Source organism: Lutjanus erythropterus, chromosome 4 (assembly GCF_056507025.1).
Source record: "Lutjanus erythropterus isolate fLutEry1 chromosome 4, fLutEry1.hap2, whole genome shotgun sequence".
Classification (NCBI taxonomy): domain Eukaryota; kingdom Metazoa; phylum Chordata; class Actinopteri; order Lutjaniformes; family Lutjanidae; genus Lutjanus; species Lutjanus erythropterus.
Genome location: NC_139320.1, coordinates 10,577,099 through 10,599,627, shown reverse-complemented (window position 1 = coordinate 10,599,627; position 22,529 = coordinate 10,577,099). Strand labels below are relative to the sequence as shown.

Genomic DNA, 22,529 nt, shown 5'->3' with positions numbered 1-22,529 from the left:
TGTGACCATGCATAAACGCAACACAGGCTACTTGTTACATTTCAGGTAGGCAGCGGTAAATATTCAGCCTAAACTAAAGAAAATGATGTCAAACAAAACTTGTCATCAGGAAAGTTTGAAACTCAAAAAAAACATGCAGGAAAACCAGCAGTAGGGAGGCATTTAAATTTAGTCGTTAATGCAGATGATAAGAAGCAGTTGGTTTTGTGAAGCGTAAAACATGTGGGACTTTGATGAGATTCTACAGCAAGAAGATGGGGGATTCAGCCTTATAGTGACACATGGACAGAGGGTACAGGATGCGGCTGCTGAAGGTGGTCTGCAGACTACTATTACTGGCTTTGCTACCACATCCTCAAAGGAAAACACACAGCAGACCAAAGGAAAGGTCACAGAGAGGTGCATTGCATACTGCTGCACATATATGAGTGTTTTGTTCCATTGCAGGGGATGGTTTTATGGAGTTAGCTCAAGTGCTCACTAATGCCAGTGCTGCATATGGACCAGTGTCAGGAAGGGATGTACTGCCACACCCAACATCTGTGTCTAGACGGTGCCATGAGCTGGCTGTAGACACACAAGCAGTTGGTTGAGCAGCTACATGACATATTTAGTGAAGCAAATACAATCAAAAGGACCTGCAAATGGGGAACACAAGATTCAGCACAGTCTATCTCACTTTAAACTCAGTTTGCTGTACCATGAGCTGTGTGAGAAGCTAGGAGGCTGTGCAAAAAGCTAGCAAATCAACACAATTTCCCCAGATGTGTTTGATTTTCTTGTCGAGTTCCTGCGACAATTCCATGATGCCCATTGTGAACTTGAAGGAGGCAAATACACCACACTAAACCTAGTATTCCTCTGGTTTCAGCAGCTGAAGCGCCACTGAAGGAGAACAACAACAGACACCCTGTACCAAGCTATCATCTGTGAACAACATCTCAGCTGGATCACACAAGAGGACCCACAGGAACACAAAATCGGCACTTTCCTTTGGCCAAAAAACAGCCAGCTCTGAATGTTAAGCAGTTCTGAGATATTTCTGGGACTGTGAAGACTGGGGAAATCTACCTGTGGATAATACCACTGATGAAGAGGAAATTTAATCAACACAGAACCACATCATGCACAATGACATTGATTGTTTGGGCTGGTGGTGAGAACATCATCTCACCAAGCTGGCTGTGCTTGCTTGGAGCATTTTGGCATTCCTGCTAGCAACAGGGAACAGAACCTTAGCACTGCTGGATGTCCATTATTTCATATATAAGTTATTTATCATTGCTGATGACATTGTGTGTACTCTGTGTACGTGTGTGTGTGTGTGAGAGAGAGAGACTGTACATAAAACATGGTAGTTAGGCAAAAGCGTGTCTAACTGCACTTCTATTAAGTGTGTGTGTGTGTGTGTGTGTGTGTGTGTGTGTGTGTGTGTGTGTGTGTGTGTGTGTGTGTGTGTAGTCAGGTGCGGTCAGAAAAATTCACCCCGAGCCACACATTAATTCCTACCTCCAGGAGAATTTCTTTTGCATCAGTCAAGGCAGGCTGACATGGTTCTTCAGTGTCCTCATAAAAGGTTAAGGCAGGGTACTGGAAAAGAAGCTCCAACCAATGTTCTGACCCGAGATCCAGGAGGACCAATCCTCAATCCACCCTGGTCGTGACTGTGAGGTTGCTGGAGAGGTCATGGGAGTTTTCTCATTCAGTATACATGTGTTTTGTGGACTTGGTGAAGATCTTTGATCGTGCCCCCCAGGGAGTGCTGTGGTGCTGTACTGCAGGAGCATGGGGTACCAAGGCCATTGCTGCATGCCATCTGGTCTATATGTGGATTTGGTGATTGGTGAATATATATACATCTATTGATGATGAGCCGGTCACTTTTTTGGGACGATTTTTAGGGTGATATTTGTCATTTTATTTTGTTAATGTCATGGTCTGCAGAGAGACAGCTGCTGCTCCACGCCATGCTCTCATCCAGCGGCACAGTTCACACCCACGTATCGGACCATGAGTGCACTGTGCTGGGTGAGGAGTGAGAGAAAAACAGCCTGCAGAATACTCTCTTGGCACTCTTTTCATGTGTGAATTAAGGATTTAATTTGACGATGCTTGTTTGGAAAATTTTTACATATAGCCCAACTCTAGTCCATATATAACAAAAATGAGAGCTGTGTTCGTATTCTTGGCACAAAATCAAACATGTTTCCTGTGGGTGTTTGGTTAGAGGGCTGAGACCAGTGGGTTGACCCATGTCACTGATTCTGTTCCTGATATTAATTGACAGGCTCTCAAGACACAGCTGGGGGGAGGTGAGTGTCTGGTTTGGGGACCTGGAATTGTGTCTCCGCTCTTTGCAGATGATGAGGTCTTGCGAGCTCTATCACAATGTGATCTTCACCAGGCACAGGGGTGGTTTCTTTGTTGGAAATGGTAGACTGTTCTCTCTGGGTTGGGAGGGGAGTTCAAGGAGTTAAATAAATAATAAATGCAGTGCATGATGGATGGGCAGATTGGTGCACATCAGCAGTAAAGAGAGAGCTGAGATGGAAGGCAAAGCTTTTGATTTACTAGTCAATCTATGTTCCAACCCTCATCTATGGGCACAAGCCTTGGAGCATCATTAGGGTGGCTGGGTTTGCCCTTAGAGACCAGGTGAGGAGCTTAGATATCCAGAGGGAACTCAGAGTAGAGCCATTGCCTACTGGGCACCTCAACTTGGAGGTTTTATGTCCAACTAATAGGACACTCTTGGGTAGACCCAGAACATGCAGGTAGGATGATATATTGTATCGGGGCTGGGCAGACCTCACAGGACGAGCTAGAAAACGTTGCTGGAGAGAGAGATGTTAAGACTACCTCTCTTAGCCTGTTGCCACCGCGACCCAGTCCCAGACAAATGGAAGAAAATGGATGGAGTTGTGAACAATGATAGCCACAATCCAGCTGGATAGCTGAACCTGGTTAAGCTTCAATATATGAAAGGGGCATTATACTCTCAGGCAGGGAATAGAGAGTATACTATGCATGTGCAATCTGTGTAGTCAGCCCAGGCCAGAGCAGATTGGCTTAGTCCAGTCCAAGCTGCAGCCACATGGGTCTTGACCTTTGTCAGACTCACCAGGATGTGTCCCAAACATTGGTGCAGGTTCGCTGTCACATGTTGTCGCCTATCTTTTCAAAACAGCCATGAGCCCCAACAAATCTAATTCCTGCTCCTTCAGAGACATTTCAATAATGACTTCTGTGTTTTGTCTGCATCTGCACAACCAGAGGGAGGAGAGAGAGACAGAGAGAGGAAGACAGAGGATGGCTGTTGCCTGCTGTGGCTTTTGTGTGGGTGCTGCCGCTTTGGAGGCGGCGAACAGTGGAGCGTCTGATGAAACCGTCTCAGGTTGGAACAAACGGCGCTGAATGAATGTTTGATTTGGTCTGGGCTGTCTCTGGACAGACGGCACAGCATTGCAGAGAGGTAAATTCAATAAGAGACAGAGTGAAAAGATAGCGAGAGTGAGGGGTAGGGAGAGAAAGAGAAACAGAACGCACCTTTATATCATCCCTGGATGATTTGAAAGCCTGAGGAACAAAGGAATCACTCTCGATGGCCTCAATGTCCTTTATCCTTCGCACTTGCTCCTCCAGAGAAGTTCCCTCTGAAACACATGTTACACAGAAGGAAGGCTATGAACAAAAGCACACACACATGTCCAGAAGCACACACATGTACACAGACACACACAGGGTCAGCCATCCCTTGTCATTCTCTGAAAGGCACCAGATTTCATTTGGACTGGGCTTAGTTGATTGGATGTTATCTCTCTGTATAATGCTCTTTGACACATGCAATATGAAATACTGATATTCCCCTATTTCAATCTTGGCCTCCATGAAAAAGGACTCTTGTTTAGCCAAGGGCATAGAGTTAGTACAAAAGGCAAGTGGAAGAAAAAATACTAACAAGATAATAGCCAGACAGTGAATTACACTCAGATAATGCATTCTAAAATAATCAAAATATGAACACAAACTCACTGCAATGGAATTTCATTATGGAGAGACTAAATGTGATTAGGTTTCATATAGTTTTCATGTATCAGAAAGTATTTTGCTCTGGCTCGTCCAATCAAACAAAGAGACAGAAAGGGTTTCCAGTAAATTACTCTCGGATATAAACACATCAGGATTCTGCATATCAGATAATAAATCATTTCAAGAATTCAAGAGCAGTCGTCGCAGCGTAGGAGGGCAAAAATAGGTGTGCCAGGAAAGTTGGTAACAAAAAAAAGACAGAGTCTGAATGCTCCCATTATTCTCTGGCTGTCAATCTTTCCACTGATCAGTCAATATTCATCCCTCTCTCCCCCATCCATCCGTCCTCTCCTGCACTTTCCCATCTCTCTATCTGTCAATCCAGCAGACATCCATGTTTCTCTGCTCCGCTCATGTAGGCTGTGTCATGAAAACAAGTACACACACACACACACGAAGAACATCAGGATAAGAGTACTCCCACATGTACACGTGTGTTTGCAAACTTACATACTTTATTATTACTTACATACTATTATTATTACGTACATGTGACACACATACACACAAACACACAGCGTGCAATTGGAGCTAATAGCAGGAATTAATTCAATCCATTAGCAGCTACAGAAAGGGTGTCACAACAGATCTTCATGGCCCTGGTGTTTAATGAATAAATGAATATTTGTTCCGGCTTTCACAGCAAAGCATCACATGCTATCTCACACACACACCAAAGGCACACACACCCTATTATAGTTCATAATAGCACTCAAACAAACTCGGTTTTGATTTAAATGCACTGCAGAATTGGACAACTGAGTGACAAGTGGAATTAAGCCTTCCTATATGACAGTCTATCAGCTTGTCATCCTGTGCGGGAAGACGTGAGCAGAGACGCATTGCACGGCGGCTCCAAAAATAGTCATTACCTTGACTGGGCTGCTAGATGAAGTCTGAACACTGGCCCAATATCCTCCTGGAGACTGTGGCCTGTCCTTCACACCACTATCACCACCACCGCTCACCACTCAGCTGCATGAGTGTGCATGTGTTTGAATGAAAACTAATTCCTGTGACTGGCCAACGATTAATTCAGCACAAATAATTCACTTTTGCAATCATCTCTTTGCTGTTGTCCTTTGAGCTTGAATGCCCTACATAAAGAACTACCACACAAACCGCCACACTGACATGTATCCATGTGCACACACACCCTATCTGGTAGCATCTCCCTGGCAGGCCCGTCTGCTGCTGGGCTGTCCGTGTGTGCTGCAGGAATCCATTAAGACCTCAGACTTTTTGACAAACACATTATTAGTAGATAAAATGACTTCCATATGCTGTTTGTCAGATGTCAGCGGGAAAAGATATGTATTTCATGAGAAAATCAAAAATAATGGACTTTGAGTGCGGGCCTAGCGAGCTTAGAAGCAGACAAAAATCAATACTCTAGCCGGGCGAGCGCACTCCACAGCTCAGAGAGGTCAAAGTTGATATTTAATATTGACACATTATCTGGCAAATTAATTTAACAGGTCGACTCAATTGTCACCGCATTAGGAACGTTTCTCTGTCAGCGATGAGAGGAGGATAAAGTGAAAGCTGAGAGAGAGAATACAAGAGACAGGAAGGAAAATAAACTAAAGAAGACACATTTAAATGTACAGTATGTACTGCTTTAAATTAGGTTATTGGTAGCTCTCTATCTGAAATGCATTACAACCATTACTGCGTACCAGGAAATGGGATAAAACTTAATCAATAAACTTTTCTTTAGTATCGGCATATTAGAATAATGGATAGTGACCGAGCAATGTATGTTAACATGTGTTTGTGTCCTTTACACCCATGCAACTGTGTGTGTGCGCACGTATGTGTATAAAAGAGGGAGTCAGAAAACTCACTTGCCATCTCATTACTGAAATTAGTTGGACAGACAGCGGTGCTGATGAGTGGCTCAGAATCAATAGGCTATTGTTCTCTCTAAATAGCTGTTTGTCCACTTCATTGATTAAGACCAGAAGACGGGAGAGAAAATCAAACCAGCCAATGAAAACAGATTTCAGCTCATCTCCTTCGGCCTTGAAGATGAGAGCATGAAGCAGCAGTTACACGTCTCTGCCAGAAGAGGGAACTGTTCAACAACACATGTCTGCATATGGAGCAGAGGCCTTGGGCTATGGCACGTTGTCTTTGTAAACTTGACTTTGGTCTACAGTTTGTCAATCAAGAGCAGCCGAGCTGAATATATTGCTGCTGCTGATTAATTCCAGTAATTGAGTGCACTAGCGTGCCAGCTAAATTACCGCAGCTCTTGTTGTTGTTGTGGGGAGAAAAATAAATAAAAAGGAAAACTAACTGCTTGTTTTATTGAGGTCTTGCAAATTGCTGCAAATCTCTGACGGTGTTTTGGAATTATATGGCAAACGGAGAGCTTAAAGGCATTTAATGAATGTATTAAAAAATTAATAGGCCAGAGCAGAGAAAGGGCAAACTGTGCTGTTGTATTTATGGTGGGTAGTTTGACTTCAGCACAGTGAGTACAAGAATTTTAATTTGGCCAGTTTAATCAGAGAACCTAACATTTTTCAAGAGTTTAATTCAAATTTACAAAGATTTGTTTTGAAAATTTCTAGATTTTTTGACACACAGTCTAATGCAAACCCAACAATAATACAACCCCTGGTTCTTAGAATATACAAGGATAAACATTTATCTAAGTTTTGTTACCCATGCCCAGCTATCACATGTGCGCGCGCGCACACACACACACACACACACACACATACACACACACACACACACACACACACACACACACACACACACACACACCAGCATCTCTTGGTTTCCCAGGTTTCAATAACGTGCCCTTCCCTCCTCGGCCCCCCTACCTCTCTCCCTGCACCGCGGTAAAGATGTGTAATTCAATGCTCAATTTAGGCCCGTCTCACTGGAGATTTTTTTGCCTGCTAATTGATAGAAATTAAGCCATTAATCAAGCCACTAGCCATCATTCAACCCAGGGAAGATGAATACAAACTTTCATAATAACCACCTTCCCCATTTTAGCCCTCATTAGCATTAATTTTTAATGTAATTATGCTATTCTTTTACACTGAGCTCATAAATTACTGCTCTTTTGTTGCTGGCTGGCCTTGTAAAATCCAAAGTAATGCTTTGTAGTCTGATCTTTAAGGCAATTACTGGCTTCTTCACTCTTTTATCTCCCTGCATTTCCAATAACCTGCTCTCTAATGATTTATCTCCGCCGTACCCCCCCCTCCCACACCCCCTCCCTCCAATCCCCTTCCCCGCTCTTTCTCTCTCTGCACCAGCGGCCAACTGCCCCGCTGCCAGCCTCCGCCTCCAATCCCCCATCCGCCCACATTCTCCCCATCTCTTTGCAGCAGCCCCAGATACATCAGGGATGCACACAAACACATGCACGGATGCTTGCCTTCTCCAAGTTATATTATATTAACACACGTGTATGAGTGTATTCAATGTGCGTGCGTGTGCAGCAACTTTGTTTACTATCTCCTTTAGTCATTTTCCAGCTCACCCTTCATTAGTGAATATCCAGCTCCAGCAATGGCGACACCACCAGGGGAACGCCAAGGTAAGAGACTGGCGCTCCATCTCACTCTTTCTCTCTCGGCTGGTCTCCTGTGGGTCTTACCTGTAGGCTAGCTGCTCTTGTTTATGTAACCCCTGAGCTGGGTAAACACACACACACACACGCGCATTGCACGCACACAGGCGCACACACTTGCAGCGTTTGGCATCAAACAGCTGAGTTAAGCTTAGCAGGGCTGTGTGCTGGGGGCGATAGAGGGGCTCCGGTCTGGCCCCGTTCTCAGCAGCAGCATCCTGGCTGCATCAAAGTCTTTACCGTACGATTCTCCAGGCCCAAACAACAGGCTGCTCCAACGCATGCCTGGGAATTGGACTGAACAACAACTGAAAAAATGAAACAATAGGTTACTTATTAAAATCCGACTGATGAGATTTCATTATCAGCACCGAATGACTCTCTGTGAGACATTTTACTGCACAGATGAGGATTTCTATTACACCATCACTAAAACAAATAAATTAAGAAATCTAATGTGTCTGCTTGGTGTCTGGGAATGTTGCTGCTAATGAGATATTTTGTTGATATGACAGAGAGGTTTAAGCCTGTTCTGCTGATGCCCAGAGCCATTGAGTCAGACTTATTGCTCCACTTCTGCACAGAAAGCCAGACAGCCAACTTAGGTTATTAAAAAGGTGTCTGGTGTGGGCCTTGGTTAGGTAATACTTTTAGACTGTATTGATTAGAGGCCGCTGACAGGTTCTGATGTTAGCCCTGGAAATGCATCAAGTGGCTAATGAGCAGCTATTAGGCCCATCGATTTGCTGATTTCAATTGATAGCTAGCAGGGCAAAGCTGCACGTCAATATTTGCATAACTAATACCCTGCAGCTTTAGGCACTGAAAAATGAGACCTCAATGAATAACCGGAGACAGAAAGCAAAGACAGAGAAAGAGAGAGATGCATTCAGAGAGAGAGAAAAAGAGAGCAGATGTGGATAACGACAGCAGATAAATGCAGATCAGAAATCCAGAGGTATGAGTAACCAACAAAACAATACAAATGTCAAGGAGAGCCAAAACACTACGAGTTTCCTCTGCTCTGCACAGATCTGGAGATCGTCTGTAAAGTTGCGAACCACCAGTGCAACAATGACAAGATGTGATGCTCATGCCTGTCTGAGGCCTGTGGCTGCCGGGGGTCAACAGGTCACACAAAATGAAGGAAAATTCTGACAGGCAGAGCCAGATGTCTCGAGAGTGTCCCCAAGGAGTGTGCGCATATGTATGTATGTGTTTGTAAGTGCACGTGTAAGCAGGGAGATGTCCAATGACAGAGCAGGTGGCTAAGCCAGTCTAATGTGCGTTCCCATGAGACCACACACACACACACACACACACACACACACACACACACACACACACACACACACTACGCACAGTCACTCATATATTACCCTCCACCCACTCTTCAAAAAAGCCACATGTCTCCATAACCCACGTCTCCCAACAACGTACCTTCAACCACAAACACACACAGAGGCTGAGTGATCCCCTGCGGTGCTCACCTTGTTATCAGAGTGTCAACTGGTCTCTGTGGAGTTTATCCTCCTGACGACTCCTGTCACCATCATCAGAGACCTGCCACACATCACTAATGCTCCCTTAAAGGTCTGTGTGTAAGATTAAGTGGATTTATTGGCAGAAATGGAAATAGTGCTTTCAAAGTATGTTTTCATCACATTTATAATCACTTGAAAATAAAAATTGTGTTGTGTTTTTGTCAGAGGTGGGTAGTAATAAAGTAGAAATACTTCTGTACTTCAGTATGTGTACTTTGAGTATTTTTTTCTGACAGCTTTTTAATTTAACCCCCTATATTTTAACACAAATATAGGTACTTTCTACTCCTAAATTTTTAAAACTATATTCATCAGCGTATATCACACACTCAAGATGTAACAAGACAACAGCCAAAAGAAGGAAACTGGTCTGCAGAGAAAAAGTGAGGTTCAGTTAGCTTTGCACCTGATAATTAATAAGAAGGCTTAAAGGAACAGTGTGTAGGATTTAGTGGCATCTAGTGGTGAGCTTGCAGATTGCAAACACGTTGTCTCACCCTCCCCTTCCAAGAATGCAGGCGAGCCTGTGGTGACCGCAAAACAGGGTTTGGGTCAGTCCATCGCCGGTTCGTTTTGAGACTTTGTCATTATGGTCTGCAGAGTGAGAGCCGCTGAGCACTGAGCTTTTCCTCATATGTATAATGCGGTGAATTAAGAATCTGTTTCAAACAAACCGCAGCTGGTAATTGTTGGAACAGTGGAAAGACTGACAAAGACAGTTTCAGTGAGTTCTATATTGTTTTTCTGTCAAGTTTGGTTGAAGTGTCTTTCTTCAATTACTTAACAAGACAAACTTGCCACAATTCTGTAAAAGGAAGAAACTGGGGTTCAGGTGTGCCATTGCATTTTTCTGTTTAATAAGAAAATTATGTATAAGAATGTTTCATTTCTTGATACTGCGTGAGTTTATTTTGTTGGTACATTATTATGTACACTGGACAAAGGGGCGGCAATCACCAGGCTGATAAATCGGCAATCACCAGTTGGTGAGCTGATGATCGCCGGTAGGAATACTCTAACATATTGCCATACCCTGTTTTGCGGCCATCATAGGGTTGCCTTCATACTTGGAAGCAGAGGGTGATTGCAAACAAGGTGTTTGCAATCAGCAAGCTCAGCGCCAGATTCTTATAAATCCTAGACACTGGTCCTTTAAACGTTCTTATTAGTTATCAGGTCTATAAGTTCTCTGTAACTTATGCAGAATAGCTTACACGTTTACTTTCTTTGGATTAAACAGACATGTAGCCTTGAGCATTATCTGACCTTAGCAGATAAAGGCATGTGATATATTTATGTGATATCTTATGTGATATCTATTTGGCATCAGGAAATGAAGAGCAGCTGGTGACTGAGTGGCAAACACACGCGCTGCTTCTAGTGTCTCCAAGTGATAGCGATCTCCCACTCTCCAGTCAATAAAGGTCTGAATGATGAATTAAAGACCCAAACAACCTGCTAATGACAGGATGACATGGCAGCCACGCGCCATGCTTGGCTATCTCCTTCCACATCTTCCCCCATCCCTCCCTACTAGCAAAACACCACTCTTCTGTCATTCAACCCCATTTTACTCATCTATCCTCCCAATTTCCTCTCCTCAACTGACCCCTCAGACATTCTACAGTAATATTTTCCCCCATTTATACTGAAAAATCCTGCAACAACAATTAAATGCACATGTTTAGCCTCTTTCTGTCTGCACCCATAATAAAATCATGGGGAGGAACAATAGACTGGCCCCAGCCTATCCTTCCATCCATCTATCTATCATACACAATATGTGAAGCCACAGACTCTATTTATAAGAAATGATGATGCATGTAATTGTTTGAATCTGCCATCAAAACTGCACTGACTGATCTAAAGGATTGCTGCATTATTTGTTTGTTCACATACCTGTCATGCAAACCTCAGACATAACACATGCGACTTTGATGAGACACATTTTTGGGGAAATCGACGCCACGCATGCAACATTCCTGCTTTCAAATACACTGACTCAAAAAAGGCAACATACAGTATTTACTTGTAATTGGTTCAGTCGAAGAATTCACCATTCATCAGGGAAGACATGTTTATTGTTGCCTTGTTGACATTGTACCTATCACTATCATGTATAAATAAAGCATTCAAGGGTCCACCTTTCGGGAAACTAACGCAAACAAAGTTTAGAGAAATCTACTGTATATTTACTGTATATAAGTCAGCTATTTATCTGAAATCCTGGCTTAGACCTGACTGCTCCTGCTGACCCGAATGCACACTTCTAACTGCAAACATAGAGGTTATAACTAAAACCAGGTGGGTGTGTTTCTCTTGCTGTGTGTGTGAAGGAGAGAAAGAGAGCAGTATGAGTGTTAGCCGATGTCCTGTGCCTGGGCAGCATCACAGAATCTCATTAAACAGTGAAGCTTTCACAGGCTGAGTGGTGAGATCTTCAAGATCACAGCCACTTTCTCCGTCGACGGGCTAGAAAGGGGAACCAGAGGCATTCCTAACATTCTGTATTAAATTTTGTTGCTTTATATCCTATCAAATTCTCACTGAGTAAAAAGTTCTGCTTTTGTTAATCTTGTTATTTTAGGACTTGTGTGTAAGTAATGGTCAGCATGCTGCAAGAGCCACAGACACAAATCATTTTTTAGGAAATGAGGAAATATTTCCTTGTGACACTTGTGTATTATGACATGTTTAAGTAGATACTTAATGATCAGCTTGGATTTACTGTATATATGACAGGCTATGAAAGATGATGGAAAAGTATTGTAAAAATACAGCAGAACATAGATTAAGACAATGTACTTTAAAGTTCAACCCAATATCAAAAATACACATTTTTCCTCTTACCTATAGTGGCCACATTTTGGTGATTCCATTCCAATTTCCTGTCTGTGACACTGTTTGAATTCATCCTCCACATGGCGCAGGAGCACCAGGAGTATTTCAGAAGCAGAGTGTTTTGCCGTCCTTATATATATATATATATATATATATATATATATATATATATATATATATATATATATATATATATATATATATATATATATATATATATATATTTGCGGGGCTTTTATGCCATTAATTCACAGGACAGCTGAAGACATGATAGGAAAAGGGGAAAGAAAATAGGGGAAAATTGACCAGATTATCTATGCCATCCTTGTGTCATACTTCTTGTTTGACTCAATCTGCTCTGTGCAACTTGATGCAACTTCCTTAAAAGAATAGACTCGGCACATATTTTCCACGGAGCACAGTGGAGAAATGCTTTTGAGATATGTTGCAGCTCTTCTGGTGGAATCACAGGTATTGTCTAGAACAGGAGTCAGGAACCTTTACTATCATAAGAGCCATTTTTGGCCAAAAAAGAAAAAAAAAATCTGTCTGGAGCCACAGGTATTAAATTCCCTTTTGTCCTTGGAGGCTTTCTTTTTTACAGGTTTGGCATCCATAGCTAGCCAAGGGAGACGTAAGACAAGTCACCAGAAAAAATTACAGGAAAAGGCACTGAACCGTAAGTGCAACCTATAACACACATTTTAGTCGAGTAATATTAAAATATAATTTTTCAATTAGTATATAGACTATACATTTTTACAGCTGGAGAAGGTAAGATTCACTTGAGACCCACAACAATGATATGTGGCTTTGGAGCTGCAGGTTTCCGATCCCTGGTCTAGAATGGCTGTGATCAGTTCTGATGGCCACGGCACATCCGGAACGCAATGCAGCCGTATTTGGTGGAATCAAGCATTCAAAGGACCAAGCGCCAAAAAAATCCCCCCAAAAGTCAATAGTAGTGATGAGACGAATACTGGTTTCAAGATAAACTGTTAGTGTTTTGTAAATAATGTCTAGCTTCAACCAACGTTAGCAGCAGACAGAAGTGGATGCAGGCTTAACATGCAACCTGGGTTTGTTCTGTGTCAGTCAAAAACACTCACATTCAAAAGGATATGATGCCATTTAAATTGTTGAGAGGTCAATATAAAGCTTGGTGACATTATTTCACTGTAAGTATCAGTATTTTTTTTAAATTCTGATAATGATAAAACCATAATAATTCTGCTCACTATAGTCTTGAAATTAAATTTTCATCTCTACTCAACAGCAATGTCTCTTTCCAGAATTCATGACTGACTTACTCAAGATACTCCACAGACCCTGCTGTGAACAGTTTCATGCAGGAACTACTTTTCTCTACCACAGAAATAAAATAGTTCCTCATCAACATGGCTGATATCTCCAAAAATAACACAAAACAAGAGATATATAAATAGCACTGTGAGTCAGGAAAGATACACATTTTTGATTTGGGGATGACCTGTCTCTTTAAGCGCTCTCTCCTGACTGTTCAGTAATGTGGAGTACAATAATCTGTCTATGAGACTCAAGGAGCTCTTTATTAAGCACAGTGCTGTTTTAGTGTGATTAGAATACAGAGTCCTGCCCTGCCCTTTACCAGAAATAACATGCATTTGACTGCATTAACTTGATGTTAAACTAGACTGTGCATATGTGTGTGTTTGAGTGTGTGCATACGTGCAGAAAAAAAAAAAGTGCAGTGGTCTCCATTTTTTCGATCCCAGCGTTGGTCAGCAGCTCTTTTATGAACAACTCTATAATTAGAGAAACACCACGCAACTAATTACTTAATTGGAGCAAGGTCTTTAAAATGAAAATGATGTAATCTGAATCCAGGAAACGGGCTCGATTTTCACATACACTAATAACACATGGCCGTCAACACACAAACAGGCACATACACACACACACCTCATGACCTACAGTCTTCTTGACATGTAGCCATCAAGCAACCAACTCTTTCCCCTTAGTTGGGTTGTAATTGATTCTCCCTTTCACTCTGCTGGCTCCTGACAGGGGATGTGTGTGTGTGTGTGTGTGTGTGTGTGTGTGTGTGTGTGTGTGTGTGTGTGTGTGCTGGCGAGAGAGGAGAAGGGACAGAGAGTCTCCTGTTTGTGTGGTCTGCTACAAACTATATTAGTAAAGGTCATGGCCATGAGCGTGTGTGTCTGAGTGGTAATTAATTAGGCAAATGCCCCCACCTCCTCCTCCTCTGACCTCGGTTGTAGACTAATAACCTTGGCTCTGTGTAATATATTTCGCTCCTTTTTTCTGTTACATTCTGCCTTATTGGAGGGAATTGTGCAAAATAAGAAAACAAGAGTGACATCATGATTTGCATGTAAATCCAAAACTCCTCACAGTAAATTATTTTCACTCATGGTCTAAATTACAGGAAAGAAATGCATGAATAGTTGTGTGACTATAATGTGCAGTCAGTCTTGATGTGTTTGATTCCTGTCAGCTGCACTGGAGTATGAGGGTGGGGGTGTATTAGTCCTTCTCTCTGCACCCTGATCGTGTGTGTGCACGAGTATAAAATGGTGTACTTCCCTTCCATATTCTCTGACTGTCACCCTATCTCACGACACCCAACTCCATTAACTTCCCCAAAAATACTCCTCCCTCTCCAGTCTGGGACCTGTCCTGATGTCACAGCCACAGTTTGTCCCTGAATGACTTGCAGAAGCAAGAATATGACAGGGTGCATATATAATATATGTGACTTTCTTGTACCCCTTAAAGAAAACAGTGAAAATCGGGTTAAATCTATGTCTGTGGATTATGGGACGACGTACACCACATGATAATAAAGAGCAGGGTTTCTGCGGGATTTAGCAAATTAAAACTACAACGAGGAACTTTCAGATTTTGTTGATTATGGAGGCCCCGGTGGACAAAACTTCTGGTAATAAGCACAAAATATAAAATCAAAAATAAAATTCTCAGCTAAAGAAAAATCTTTTTAACTGCCAAACGTACTACTCACTGTAACTTTTCCCAGGACAGGCTTGTTTTATCTGATTTCAAGGAGAATCCAACCCAGTGGCAGACATTACATATATAGAGCTGCAACCATTAACTGATTATTAATCAATCATTAAATTAATCTGCAACTATTCCGAGTCTTTTTTTTTTTTTTAAGAAAAAAAGTCAAAAATGTGAATATTTTCTGGTTTCTTTAGTCCTCGATGACAGTTAACTGAATTTAAACATTTTTCACCATTTTCTGACATTTTATAGACCAAACAACTCCTCGATTAATCAAGAAAATAACTGACAGATTAATAACAATTGACAGCATAATGTTTATGCGTTACTATGAACTGCTAGGCCACGTCAGAGCATGGATCCACCCAGAGAACAAGCTGCAGAGAGCAAGACTCACCACGATCATCTAAAGTAAGGGAGTATCTAGACAGAGATGCAATAGTTTGGCTCTCAAATAAATAAAATAAAATGCGATGTTGGGCTAGTAAATCTAGCAACTCACTTGCCCAACTGGGCCCAACTGGGCAAGTGGTAAAAAAAACCCCCAAAAAAACTATTGTATTTAGAACTATTTTGATTGTTGATCAACTGCAAAGGCAAAAGCAAAAATGGCAGAAAATGGCTATTTTCAGCCTCTCATATATGGAGATTTTGTACTTTCTTCAGATTATAATCATATTAAACTGAACATATTTGCTTTTTGGACTGATAAACAAGACATTTAAATACACAGCTTGGACATTTGTCATTATTTTCTGACATTTTACAGACACTGCATACCTACATTAAACATGACAATTAACTTCAGCCTTTGTTGTTTTGATAATTAATAAGCAAAATAATTTTCAAATAAGTAAATTTGTACAGGGACAAGTCAAAATTTACTTTGGGCATTACCCAATTGCCTGAGTGGAAAAGTGAAAAAAAAAACAACAAAAAACATTAACATTGAATCCTAATATAAGTGTTGGCAGTTGTCTGTAGTTATCGTGAAATACCTTCATGACACAGTCTAATGCTACCAAAGCTCCCAATACACACAGAACTCTCTAAGTCACACACACAGACACACACACACAGACACACACACAGACACACGCACACGCACACAGACACACACACAGATGCTGGGCCTCTCATGCAAACTCATTTCAAGCATTACAACAACACAATCATCACACACACCATATTTCAAAAAGAGACACACAAGCATAATATTACTCCCCCCCAACACACACACACTCTTAAGTGAGTGAAGTGACCTCTGATGTCTAATGACAAACCTTGCGGGGGCCACATGGCCACAGCCACCCAGGATGCCAGCACTTTGACCTGCAACAGTCTGCGGGTGTGTCTAATCACAGCAGTCTGACCACCCTGTTAGACTGCACCAACTGCACTACTGCTGTGTATGATCATGTCCAGACACTAATGCGTGTGTGTGTGTGTGTGTGTGTGTGTGTGTGTGTGTGTGTGTGTGTGTGTGTGTGTGTGTGTGTGTGTGTGTGTGTGTGTGTGTGTGTGTGCATGAAAGCCACTTTCATATACTGGGAATGTTTTCAGTTAGAGCAGCAAACTACTGCTCTACTCTGATAATAGTAAGGCTTCGTTACTGTGGCTGAAGTAGTCACAGTGATTATTTTAGGGCTGCAAATAATGATTATTGTCCATATTGATTAATCAGCCAATTATTTTCACAACTGATTATTAATTGTTTAGTATATAAAATCAGGACTCAACAGTGAATAACCTGCTTGCCTAGGGGCAAGTCAAATGTAAATCTTTCATGATTCATACTGTCCTCACATTAAACTGAATAACTTTGGTTTTTGGACTGACAAAACATGATATTTAAAGACATCAGCCTGGGATGGACATTTCTTACTGTTTTCTGACATTTTTTGAATTTGCAGTCCTACATTAAACATGACAATTAACTTTGTTTTAGCCTTTGTTGTTTTGGTTGTTGTTGGATAACAGCTAACAAATAAGCCAAATTGCACAGGGGCAAGTAAAAAAAAAAATAAAGTTGAACCCTGAAAATGTCACAAAATTGAAAAAATGTTACGTATTACATTTTCACAGAGCCAAAAGTAACTCTAAAAATTGTATTGTAAATTTGTCCAACCAACAGTCTAAAGCATAAAGATTATTCTGTTAACAACAAACAGCAAATGTTTCATCCATCCAGTCCATTATCAAAATATCAAAATTGACTCATCATTGCATTAGCTAAATTCAGTTTTTAGAATTAAAAAATATACCAAAACAAATTTTAATGACTTATTGTAAACACAAAATTTTTTTTTTAAATGCATTGCTTTGTTTACCTCTTCCAAACCACGTTTTCCACTTTTTAAACAACAAATTTGCGCAACACTATCCTAAACCTCAACAGAACAGAAGGGATGGGAAATCCGGAAAACAAAACTCAGCGTGGTTGCTGAATGTACATCGGCCTATTGGTAGCAGGTTAATTGATCAGGGTGACCTAAGAAACGATTACCAATCACAGAGGGTAAAAGGGTGCTGTCAATCATCTGTCCACTTGACCTGAGTGAACACAGGTTGGAGGTTTGCATGGTCAATTTCTATGTAATCTAGCATATAGCAGAGATAGCTAGGCTGCTATCGAGTCAAACATGTCATTCCACAGATATCCTTATAGAAATGACTACGCTATAGGCCCCACAGCTGCAGCAGTGACAGCCACACACACACACCAGGCAGCATCAGCATCCCATTACCCCGAGACAACAAAGGGTCACACGGGGTTAGCAGAATTCGGCATGCGCCTCCACTCGTTCAAGGGACCAGCAGGACAGGAGGTCACCTAATCACCTTGCCGAGCCGTCTCCGAGGGAGGAAAGGGGGAAGCAAGAGGTAGGGGGGTGAAAAAAAAAATCAACTTTAAATTTGCGGTGATGAAAAATCAATAAAGCAGTAATTGCTTGGCTTATCACCGTGCAATGAAACAAATTGGGAGGAGACGGAAGGCAAGGAGAGGGCTGGCGTCCATGCTGCACGCCAGTGTTTTTTTGGCTGCAGCGTGTGGAGCCGAGCATAGCACAAGAGAGAGAGGGGGAGAGAGAGAGAGAGAGAGAGAGAGAGAGAGAGAGAGAGAGAGAGTGAGAGAGAGAGAGAGAGAGAGAGAGAGGGAGAGGGAGAGGGAGAGAAAGAGAGAGGAGTTTGGGCTTCAGTGGGCCAAGGCAAGGAAAAAAGGTCTCCTCGTGATAATTAAATCTTCTCACACTGATTTTCTGCCAAATTTATTTCCCCAGGGACCATAACTCTGATTCAGTGCTTACAAGCCTTGCATAACTAATCATTTCAACGTGGGGGGAACCACAAACCTGAATGAATAGGGAGGAGAGAGGAGAAAATAAAAAAGAGAGATGGCTACATTGAATCTGTGGCACTATTCATCTCTAAATCAATCATTATTTAGGCAGGACAAAAATCAGAAATAAGTGTGGAGCTTTTTTCTGTAAGATTGCGTTTGAAAACTTTAAAGTGAAGGTGTAATTGATTGTCAGTGTGCTCTCTTTTACACTTCTTTCTCTGCAGTGCTATACAGGGAGAGAAAACATCCTTTAATTCCTGGAACAAATAGAAGCCATAAAGCCAATGAAGTGTCGGCTCAATATTCCTCTGACTGTTCCTGGCATGATTGTGTTGAACATAATAACACAACAAATAAGGCCATTTATCTGGAGTAACGACAGGAGATGAGGCTAACTCCACTAATCAATACCAAATCGATACAAACCAGATTTTCTTACATCAAAATCACTGAGACAGATCTTCCTTCAGCGCAGAGTGCACAAGAGCAATACAGTGCCTCCCTGGAGTCCTGCGCTGGATCATATAGCCAGTCGAGAGAACACAGCTTTAAAAAAAAAAGGTATAATGCTCTACCCTGAGAGAGAATGCTGGGAACTATAATTATAGCTTGGTATAATTCAGACACTCTCCTTATTGAATCCTCATGTTTTAGTTAATGTGATGAGATCATGGACACCAGATCACTCGTGTTTACCAGCGGATGAATTTCACCACTTGTCCTTCAAGTGGCAGCCCGAGCAGCGGCGATGCTGCTCGGTGAGGCAGCGTGGCACGCCACACCATGGCCCCGGTAATTAAAACATTTAAAGCAGAGCCAGCCCCCCTGTGCTCCCGGGTTGTGATATGGGGGTCACGCGCCTGTAGATTCTAATTTGCGCACCATTTGTATTCATGACAGGCACGTGCTAAATATTTAACAGCAGCCCGGCAGGAGTTTTGTATTGTTAGGCTTTCCAGGTCAAATAATTTGATTTCAAGGCAGATTACATTAAGCGTCAATGTCCAAGCCACCACTCTCACTTGCCTCTCATTTCCTGTCTTTTATTACAGCCGAGATAGGCCAGAACTGAAGGGATATGGCTTTGGATTATACAAGAGCTTGTTATCCGTGGATTAGTTATTATTTTCAATTAGAAAAGGGATCACATCATTTATTATGGACGCACACACCCACACCAGTGTTGCATGCAGAGCGGAAATTTTAGCTGACTGACAAATTGTTTAGCAGAGCATGTAATCACACCTAACAAGAGAAATACTATTTCAAACAAATGACGGTGCGGGCACATGCACCCTTAATGATAGTTCACTTACATTGATCGTCTTTGACTGAGGCCTCCTACGCAGCTGGTAACAGGGTTCCTACACATCTTCAGATTTCAAAATTCAATACTTTTCCAAACTCAAATTTCCAGACTGGTAGACTTTTTTCAGACCATATTTGACATCTGAGCACAAATAACTAACCTTTATTATGTAAGTAAATTGAGTTAAATTCAACTGTTAACATTCGGACAATATATGCCTTTATCGTGCCAAATGATTGGCAGAAGATTATAACTAGGTTCTGTAGCTCAAACAAATCCATTATTTCAACACAGAAGGTTGGACGACATTTCACTGTCAAATATCTCTGACCAAAGACAAATAAAACTAATCACTGCCACTGATACTCGTGTTATTGTTCCTTGATGTATATACATTATTGTTAGGGGTGTGATATGACTGGTTGCTTCTGCTTCTTGAGATGGTCCGATGAGTTTGTTGTATTGCCGCCTGTCGGAGTCCTTCTGCACTTGTTACATATTACCATTGTTTCTTGTATATTTGATCTTTTGTAAACAAAACCACTTCCACTCTACTAAAGCTGCTTCCATGTGGAGCCAATAGCACTGTTAGTTTCGTTTTCAGGCACGCTTGTTGTTTCTGTGTGTAACTTGTTATTATGTCAACAAGTCATAATACTGCCATTCCTACAATTTGATTTTTCTCTGAAAAAAATGATAACTATATATTAATATGACAACCACATTTGTTACCCCATAATTCTAGTCTCTTTTATAAACAACTATGGAAAATTAGTTGAAAAAAGTTAAATAATCCATTTTTCACTGCACCAAGGCTGTACACCTTGATTATTTACACGTCCAACGATGATGACTCAGCCATAAAGGTATGGTGTCCTTACACAGAAAAGATAGGTAAACATTTATTGAGTTGTTGTCATGTCTTGTACATTAATGTGTAAGGCTTGTATTGCACAGCGCAAAGCAGCGCACATTTCAGCGCCATTTTAAGTACGATTTGGTGATTGTAGACTGTGATTAACGGCTTCAAATGACTCTTGATACACACAGTATTTTTTTTCGGACCGTGATTAACATTATAAATTAATACATTTTAAATTTTAACTGCTTTCTGAGTGTTTTCTTAGTGTTAGACTAGTCGACTAGTCTAAATTAAATTTTGCATTTAGTTGCCAGGAATATCCCTAATCGTTACACCTCTTGGGGAGAAGCTGTTTTGCAACCTGTGAGGCAGCACTACATAAGGAGTGTGTATTCAGTCTCATGCCATGTTTCATGCCTTCCTTTTGACAACATCAAATCTGCTCTGGCCATACTCTCTTTCATACTGTGGCCAAAACACCACGAAAAACACTCAGCTTATATGATCAATTCATTTTTTGAAATTTTACATTTTAGAAAACAGAAGAGGGGCAATAGTCTGAAAATGCATTTTTTTTTCAATCCTGTCTTTCTTCTATACTAATCAAGACTTGAAAATTACTAAAATAAAATTCTATACTTTTCTACACTGCGCAGGAACCGTGTGTTGAGTATTTACTCTCTTTTCTATATGTTGAACAAGTGAGGCAAGAAACCAAATCCAGACATTTTCTGTTTCAGCCAAGGCCCTGTGGTGATTGACAACAGAGCTAGTTAAACGGTGATGAGGCGTTAATGGATGCTAGGTCGAGGAAGTGAGGGGGGGGTGAGTGAGCTGGAGGGGGCCTGCGGCTGAATATTTAATGGTCATATAATTCCTGAACACAGACACACACAGACAGGTACACACCCAACCCATGACCTGTCCTACACACCGTGTAATTAGGGAAACAGTCCTTTCGTTTAACTGCCAAAAGAGCAAACCGTAGGTATATATTCCCCTAATGATATGGGTTAAAGAGCTATTATACGTCTCATTAAAATATATGATCTCCCAATCTGGTGCTGGTTTTGAGGTAATGGGGACAGAGCAGCATAAGGGCTAAAATACCATCCGCAGGCTATAGGCGAGTGTCCAATCCATAGCTACATAATTCTGTATGTCGCAGAGTGGCTGCACAAATGAAGAGACGTTTCACAGCACCCAAATTTCACTGGAGGATAATGTGCAGAGTGTGTGTTTAGGGTGGTTTTAAGCAGCAAGTGTGTGTGTGGAAATGAATTGGGGTTATCAAGCATTTGACACCAATTTTCATGCCAACTATTTGATGTGTTACCTTTCTCTTAACCTCTGATGGACATTAATTAAGTGCACAAAGAAAAGCAGGAGGAGGTAAAACAAGCCCACTGCTGCTAATACTTAGGATGGGTTAATGCAGAGATTGAATCGCTGTATGTTGCACAATATATAATTGTATATGCAATAAAAAAACTTGACTTTGACCTTAACAAGGGCTAAATCAAACCTAATAGGTTTGAAACTGATGAACTTGATCACACACTTTAACACACACAACAAACCCCTGACCCATGACTCAGTTATTGGGACAATATAAGTGATGAGGGTGAAAATGGAGACAAGAAACACTTTTGACATTTCTTTTTTTTGTCTTAAGTTAAATGCTCTCTTTCTCCCAATCAAATGTTGTCATTCTCAGGTGAAGAAACATCAAGACAAACTGTATTTGTCTAAACCACTGTTCTGCAGCTCTGTAGATATAATTATCTTTGAACTCACATGATTCTGTGATTTGAGCTACAAATAAGCTACTGGGCCGAACAATATGATTTGAAATCTATATAAAAACAAATGATCAGATTTACGTTAATAATGACACATGTAGCATTATTTTATTGAAGAAT

At 41.3% G+C, this 22,529-nt stretch overlaps 1 protein-coding gene across 2 annotated transcripts in view; it reads right to left on the bottom strand.

Annotated features, from left to right (window-relative positions):
- The window catches only part of rsrc1 (arginine/serine-rich coiled-coil 1), a 165,037-nt gene that overhangs the window by 5,803 nt on the left and 136,705 nt on the right, over nt 1-22,529 (bottom strand). For both annotated transcript variants that reach the window (XM_084716936.1, XM_084716937.1), the window contains exon 8: nt 3,547-3,653. In XM_084716936.1, coding sequence (XP_084573062.1) covers nt 3,547-3,653 — 107 coding nt within the window. The remainder of the gene's footprint in view (nt 1-3,546; nt 3,654-22,529) is intronic.